The sequence below is a fragment of the Solanum lycopersicum genome, chromosome 7 (genome assembly GCF_036512215.1).
Source record: "Solanum lycopersicum chromosome 7, SLM_r2.1".
NCBI lineage: Eukaryota > Viridiplantae > Streptophyta > Magnoliopsida > Solanales > Solanaceae > Solanum > Solanum lycopersicum.
Genome location: NC_090806.1, coordinates 63,287,988 through 63,296,610, shown reverse-complemented (window position 1 = coordinate 63,296,610; position 8,623 = coordinate 63,287,988). Strand labels below are relative to the sequence as shown.

The 8,623-nt window shown below is 33.4% G+C and overlaps 1 protein-coding gene across 1 annotated transcript; it reads right to left on the bottom strand.

Moving 5' to 3' along the window:
• Positions 1-5,657: 5,657 nt before the first annotated feature.
• LOC101255215 (probable membrane metalloprotease ARASP2, chloroplastic) lies at positions 5,658-7,810 on the bottom strand. Its single transcript, XM_004243427.5, has one exon. The coding sequence runs from the start codon at positions 7,605-7,607 to the stop codon at positions 6,273-6,275; it is 1,335 nt and encodes a 444-aa protein (XP_004243475.1). The 5' UTR covers positions 7,608-7,810; the 3' UTR covers positions 5,658-6,272.
• Between the last annotated feature and the right edge of the window lie 813 nt (positions 7,811-8,623).

Below are 8,623 nucleotides of genomic sequence, written 5' to 3'. Positions count from 1 at the left end.
TCATCATTTATTTCAAGGGACCTCATTGGGGTACTCAATGAATGTGATTTATCCATATAAAAACGCATCAAAACATATTTGTGTATGTACACTGATAGACAAATATTTCATTTGTCAAATTATCAATCTGTAGGTCAAGATAAAATTATGTCTTACCAAGACCTTTTCATAACATACAAGGATAATTAGGGTCATTCTTTTGTACCATTTTCTTCCTTGACTATTACAAACCATATAAGGATTCTTGAAGCTTTATTGAAAAAGTTTCTTTCAAACTTTTATATGCTTCAGGCACCTCGATTACTTCAAGCATTTTTATACAACCTTCATTATATGTCCCAAGGCACAAATTGTAATTGACATATTACGATTATGCCATTACATAATAATTTATTGTACCCCATTGACATTATACCTTGATTTATGGACTATCAGTCCAAAACGTCACTTTTCTAAGTGAAACAAAATATACTTGAATTGTGCATTTTACTTGGCCAATCATTTATCTGTCCCACTCTATGATAAATTTGAATTCAAGATCCTCGTCAGAATTTATATCATTGAGTGATACCTCATATAAAAGACACCGTCGACGGTTGTTTGATATCGATTCCAACATGACATAACTTATCGAGATCTTTTCATTTTTCATTATTTTTCAGGAAACCTGAACCTTTTCCAAGGTTTTATGAAGTGTTATGTCAGTGTGCTCTTTTCACTTGCCTCATTATCATGACCATTGTGATCATTTGCTCCTTCATTCTTCAAGAAATTTTATATTTGGAACCGATTGGTCTATTACGCTTCCGGCGTATCATAGACTCCGTCCTTTAAAGACTTCATATTGGAGCATTTGCAGCTGAATTATATCATAGGATCAGGACATTTATCTGTCAATTAATTTGCAACATTATGCAAAAGAATTATCCGTTGAACTTTTAAGTTCACATATATATTTAATGAGGATCCAGATAATTTATAATTAACCTCACACATAATTTTCAGCTGTCAATCATCTCCCCCCTAATGTTAGCAAATTTAACATTCATCCCAACCTTATTTGGGAATTCATCTTTGTGTGTAGTGGAGCAATTAGACCATAACCGCACATTCAATCTTTTAGATGAAAATTATTTGGTTCTTGACCCTGAACCAATTTTAATGGGGAAACTTTGTTGGCTTGATGCATACATGTGTTGATGCATGTTACTTATCTCATACCAAATCTCATTTGGGAGTTCTGTTCTCATAACCGTGATTTAGCTATAATTGGAGGCATATAAATTCAGTTAAATCAACCAGCATTATTAATATAATTTCATAGTTTGAAACTGTGCTCTCAATTTTAACAATTCGAGCAAACAACCTTAAAAAAATCAATTGTAAGTTGACAACAAAAAAACATGTGACCATCGCATAGATGCATCGATCATATAGTTGCAAATGATCCACATGGCAGATGAACGGGCGGCCTATATTCACCTTTTTATATGTTCCAAAAATTTTAGGGGATTAAATCCCAACCTTAGTTGGTACGATGATCATTTTATCAAGAGAACAAGCAACACAGGAATTCTTGAAGAATCTTTATGTCTTCATCATATAAGTCACCTGAATTCTCAATTACGTTCGCATCACATTTAATAGAAATTGTCAACCAGTCATGCCAACTGATCTTTATTTTAATACACTTATAATTTATTTTTACATGTGATTGCATCAGCATGTACATGTTTGTATGCAACAAACAAGAGAAAAAAAATGGGTAATCTTTTACATAAATATTTATAACCCGCTTCGGTTGCAGTAATTTAAAGATATTAAATCTTCTCATAATTTATAGTCTTAATATTTCTTTTTAATTCATCCGAAACTTAAAAATTTTCTTTTGAGACTTACTACAACCCCATTATTATTTCTCTGGTAATAACACAACTCGTTAGAGCTTGCTATTAATTTTGTGTACTATCAAATATTGCATGACACCGTCCCTATGGTAAGTATTTCCTTCAAGGAGGAAATTATATTATTATTGTCATGGTCAAAATCATTACGAGCAAGACATGTTTCTTGCTTTACTTTTGTTATACCATAGGTACACAACCAACGACAATTTTGTATTGCCACACAATAATGACCACAACCCTTATAGGCAAGATCTATTTCTTTCTTTTGCCCTTTCGGTAGTTCACAATAAACATACCATAGTGACGTACAGTACGATTAATCATTTCTGTCAAATAAAATTTATTTCCTCTCAAAACTTTCCGTAGAGGTGATTTTTGGCTTATATCATTTTTTCCTCAAACCTCCCATAAGGTGAGTTGTGGCATATATTCAACCCATAATGATTTATCACATCTTTACCCATTCTCTTATAGAATGGTCGAGCATTCACGATACTCTTCATAAGTCACATTCTCTTCAAGGAATGGACTAATCATTTAAATGTACTTCATAAATTTGCATTACAAGTACATTTTCATGGTTTTAAAATTCGTCATATTCCATGACACACCTCAATATCACTTTAAAAGATCAAGTGTACCATCACTTTATCTTCTTGTCTCTTGATGGAGGATTTATAAACTTGTCAAATTATTGGGTTGACAATATTCACAAGTCCAATTTGATACCATTTTGATAATAAAAATTGTCTCCACATTTTGAAGGATTATTTGAAGAACCCATAGTGTTCTTCTTTTTATAATTACCACAACGATAAATTTTATAAAGCCGTCATTTCATGCTCTTTTTCATATCTTTAATCATTTGTCATCTTTTAGACTAATTATTTACTGCTACTACATTCATACGATAGAATGAAGCAAGTCAACATCGAATTTCAAAGTTATCATATATTGCTACCACATTCTTTTCAAGGAATGGAGCAAATTTAATAGGAAAAATTTCAAGGCTTTTCATCAAAGCCTTAGTCATCATTATATCATCACTATGGTGCATTGACTCAAACTCAATGTCTTATCCATATAAGGCGTGTTAGGCCAAATTCTATGGGACTTGAACACAATCCTTATCATCATGGTGCATCAAAACTCAAATTGATGTCTTACCCTCTTCGATAGAACTTGAATCTATTATCTTATCCTTAAATATTTTTTCATTATGTGCATCCGGACTTTAACCAAATGTCTTACCCTTTTGGTGCGAAGGGACTTGAATCCATCGTCTTACCCTCTAGCAACTATAAATATTAATAAGTTCCTCATAATTACCACTTAGAAAATCGACATGAAAATTTACTTCTCTATCCTTCAGTTCTTTTCTGTTCCTGCTCACAAGTGTTTCAACTAAAACATTTTTGCGAAGTGCTACAATCTTTAGAGCATACTCGTGCTGATAACGTGTTAGAAAATCAAACTCATAATAGAATAAGTATAAAGGAAGAAGATAAGAGAAGTAGATGTAGGAGAAGACTTTCTTCTTATTCAAGTGTGTGCAAGTCTCATATGTATATCACACAATAGTGAATAAACAACCCTATTTATAGGTTGAGAAATCACTTCAAAAGTCACCATATTAAGTATCATAATAAATAGATAAATTCTTATCCAAAAAGGTTTATGAAATCTAGTGAATATGGATAGTTGTTCATGTACTAACTTCATGGACTATCCACTCATTCAATGGATTTATAACATGAAGAGATTAAACTTTTGTATCTTTTCTCAAATTTGAAATAACTTATTCCACCATTTATACCTAATGAAATAAGTTATCCCATATACACGTAATCCACAATAATTAATTTTAAGATGACTTGTTCCCACCAAATGCCCCTTAAGGATAAAATTTATTTATTTAAAAAGGTTTATAGAAATGCAGAGTAACTTAGTTACTATTTATACTGCTAACATTTTTATAGAAAAATTGTGGTATCAAAAAATCTAATTATAATATGATTATTCGGTACCATATGTCTATCCATAGACAGGAGAATGATAGAGTGGTTCATAGTAAAAATTGATCATAACGGTGGTAGTGGCTCATGGTAGTAGTAGAAGTGGCAATGGTGATAGTAATGAATGAAGAATGTATGATGTTAGTTGATGACGATGCTAGTTGTGATGACACTAGTAGGAACTGACAGTACTGAGCAGTGGTGGAGGTGGTAAAGGCTACAAATGGATGACATAGATATCCATAATGATGAAGGAAGGAGGTAAGTGTGATAATTCTTTCTATTTGTCCCAACTTTGGTAGATCCATCGAAAAACTACGAGCGAAGAATATCACAATCAAGGGACACCAAAATTCAAACCCAAATATACATAGGCGTAGAAATTCGAAAATTTGAAAATAAAATAATGTTAGGTTATTAGCATTTTAATATTAATATTTAACATATTAAATTGCTTTATTTTGGAGTTATAAGAATGACCATTGGTAGGCATTTGTGTTTTAAATTACCAATTTAATCATGCTATTCATCTTTGACTTGGTAGCCATGTAATGCCATCACTTTATTTCATTCTTAATTCCTCCATTACTCTTTGTAACCTATGTAATTCCTATTGTAACTTATGTAACTTATGTAACTCCTATTGTAACCTATGTAACTCCTATTATAACTTATGTAACTCCTAAGACCATTATCTACACTATTTACTACCTCCATTATCTTCCTATTCATTGCTAGGAAGACTTCTTGTAGTATAAATAGTGGTGGTCTTTCATTTGGTTTATATACACAAAACACAAGAGAAAACAAAGAGTGAAAGAGTTAGTCTAAAAGAGAGTTCTTATTAGTTGAAGGGAGGTGTTCTTTTTTGTGGAGCTTTGGACTCAACTCTTGTCCAGAGTTGTTGAGTTATACTTTGTGAAGGTTGTTGTATCCTGGAAGGGACAAGTCAAAGAGGACTACTGCTGGACCGGTGAAAACATTTGTTGTAGTAAGCTTGAATCTCCTTAAAGAGAGCGAGATATCCGCGCCTTAGCCTAAAGAGATTAATTTCTTCATTTTATTTTCAATTGTAATCTTGCAATTTTATTATCTTGTAAGTTTTTCACTAACAAATAATGATATGATTTAAACATATATACTTATATTTTATAATAATATACTGCCACATATAAAATAACATAGAGATTTCCTGTATATACTGTGAAGCTATTAGTTATGCAGAATTCTATACCCAAAATCATACTCCTATACCATTTAAATTGCAAAAAAAGCACAAAACTCTATAGAGTAAAGATTTACCCAGTTATTGTGTGCTTGTTTTGTACACGAGCACAAAAGGGAGCTGAAGCTGCTTGACATAATAACTTTATGATGGATACCAGACCCAACAACCCCCTCTTAGCATAAGAACTATCCTAATATATGTTTCTGATCCGAATTAACAGCATCTTAAGCACAATAATTCTATCCAACTAACCTCGAAATTTAAAAAATAAACTCTATACTCAATCCTTCCCATCCTTAGTTCATGGTGACAACTTATATGTGTGTCGTTTGGTTGTGAGCCCCTGTATACAACTCCTTAGTTGTTTCCGAACTATGAGATGAACATGGCTGAACTTCAGTAACAACGTTGATTCCAGCTAACAACAATCAAACTTGACCATTAACGGAGAAAAAGACTCGTCATGCATCATCAGAATGTAGAAAGTACAGTAAAGAATACACAAACTACAAGAAAAGACAACATTTTTTCACAAAATGGACCTGCTTACATAATGACCAAGACCAATAGCACAGGAAGAAGCCAAATCTGTATCATCTATGATATTTTAGACATGAACACAATGCTGCAATACACAATTTAAGGAAGTAAAAACAGGAGAAGCCAAGTTCAACTTCGTGTTAAAATACGTTCTTTAGACAAAAGGAAACCTATAACCAGATTTAATCACTAATTTGCCAAGTTCTAGAACAGTTCCTTCTCTTGTTTTCTCAGCTTCTACGGCAACAGTAAGAATATGAAAGTAAAGCATTGTGCTTGTATAAACATTCATATACATGTAAGCAATGAAACGAGCAAAGGGTTTCTCTTTTAGGCCAGTGGTACCAACCCAACAGAAGACAATGTGGCAGTATTCAGGAATATCCATGTATGTGAAATGAATTGAAATCATGGAGAAGCCAGTACCTTGCAAACTGCAAAGTGTGTCTTGAATTAAGACCTATATGTTCAATGATCATCGGTGAATAATCTCCTTGAACCAATAGCTGCTTACTGTTCTTAATAGATGTCCGTAAAATTCTCTAATCAATTCGTCCGAATTATGAACTTATAGACAACTGTTTATAACAAATCCCTGATAAAATCAAGGTTCAAAGTATCACGGACAAGAAGGAACAGTCCAACAATTATCACAAACATGATTCCAGATGACATTATCCCTTGCTCTACTTCTAAAGGAAGTTTTTTTCCACCTCTAGCTGCTTCTACGAGAATCAATGCCAAAGTGCCCCCATCCAAAGCTGGCAAAGGAAGGAGATTTATCACAGCAAGGTTGATATTCAGAACAGCAGCAAATTGATAAAGACCATCAACGTTTGATTTCGCAACTTCTGCACCAACAGCTATGATGGCAACAGGACCTGATACCTTACTAGCCGTTTGTGAGAAGTTCATAAATGTCTGTTTCAAGCTGTCCAAAACACTATATGTGAGACCCCAAAACTCTCTCCCTGAGAAGCTAAATGCCTCAAGTATATTCTTTGGCTGAACTTTCGAAATCTTGAAATTCGGTGACAGTTGAACTCCAATCCTACCCGTACCATCCGAATTCTCATCAGGTGTAACTCTAACATCAACATTCCCTCCTCCTCTCCCTATCTTCAGCAAAACATTTCTCTTGGGACTTCTCTTGATGACATCAACAACCTCAGTAACCAAACTAGGCCCATTTTTCCCAAAATCAATTCCATTAACACCTAAAATTACATCACCAGGAAGCAATCCATCTCTAGATGCAGCTGAAAAAGGTCTAACATCAGGCACAAGAACCCCAGGGAAGGATTCTTGCACAGGCAATCCAACTAATAAGACTTGTGTAAATATTATCACATAAGCAAAGATTATATTAGCTATTACCCCAGCTGAAATAACAATAACCCTATCAAAAATAGGCCTATTTTTAAGCAAATTCTTGTCATCAGGAGGAATATCACTATCAGGATCATTATCAGGAAAACCCACAAACCCACCAAGAGGAAATGCTCTAAGTGAATACTCAACATTTTTAGCATTAAATTTAGCTAAAATTGGACCAAACCCAACAGCAAATTTACTTACATGAATACCCTGAAGATAAGCAGCAAGAAAATGACCACTTTCATGAACTACAATAATAGCTGTTAAAACACCAACTGCTTCCAAAACTGATTGTGTACTCTCAAAATTACTACCAAAATCAAATCCAGGAATTACCCAACTCCTAAAATCTCTCCTTCTACCAAATGGGTATCTGTTCTTTTCATGTAAAAACTGATTCTTGGAATGAAAAGTTGAAGAGGAAGAGGAAGAGAATGATTTTGAGAAGTGAGTTTTGGTCAATCTTGAAATATGTGATTTGGAATTAATGAATCTTGCGAGGGAGAGTGAACAAGAAGAAGGAGAAAGATTTATAATCATTTTGTTTTTGTGATGATTTCGGTGAGATTTGAAAGAGATTAATATGTAGTTTGAGGGGTTTTGGTTAATAAGGGGATAAAGAAGAAGATAGGGGGAAATGTGAGAATGGATAATTCACAAATTTGGATTTGTGGAGGGGAAGTGTGTGATATGCTTACACCACAATTTTATTTTCTTTGTTTTCTTCTTCTTGGGCACAAATTCTCATCTCAAAATAGACAAGGTTAAACGAATTTATAGTATTTAATTAATTATTATAGCTATAGTTTACTTATAATTATTACTCACGACTAATATTATACATTAATAATATAGATTGATTTTGAGTTTGTATAATTAACTATATTTATATATGTATAATTCGTCGAAATATATAAAAACATATGTATAATATACAATTATCTAATCAATATATATACATATATAATTCATCTTTCTCCCACTCTCTGTCCTCTATCGCTCGCCTCTCTCCTCTCTCTCCTAATCTCACTTGCTTTTTATACGAATGCATATGTATATAATGTACAATTATCTAACCAATATACATATACAATTCACCTCTCTCACACTCACTTCCCTCTCTCGCTCGCCTCTCTCCTCTCTCTCCCAATCTTTCTCGCCTCTCTCCTCTCTCCCAATCTTTCTCGCCTCTCTCCTCTCTCCCCCAATCTTTCTCGCCTCTCTCCTCCCTCTCTCAATCTCGCTCTCCTCTCTCACCCAATCTCACTTGTCATATATACAAATACATATGTATAATATACAATTTTCTAACCAATATACATATACAATCCACCTTTCTCCCACTTTTTGCCCTCTCTCTCCCAATCTCGCTCGTCTCTATCCTCCCTATAATATATAGCTACGAATTGTAATTATCAAACTATAGTTATCGAGAATAATTAGGCTATTTTTTAATGGATATATGTGAAAGTATCTCTTTTTAATTTGCTAAAAGCTTATAATACCAAGTCGCAAATAATTAATCATATTTGTGCCTAACTATTTTCGGTAGAGGC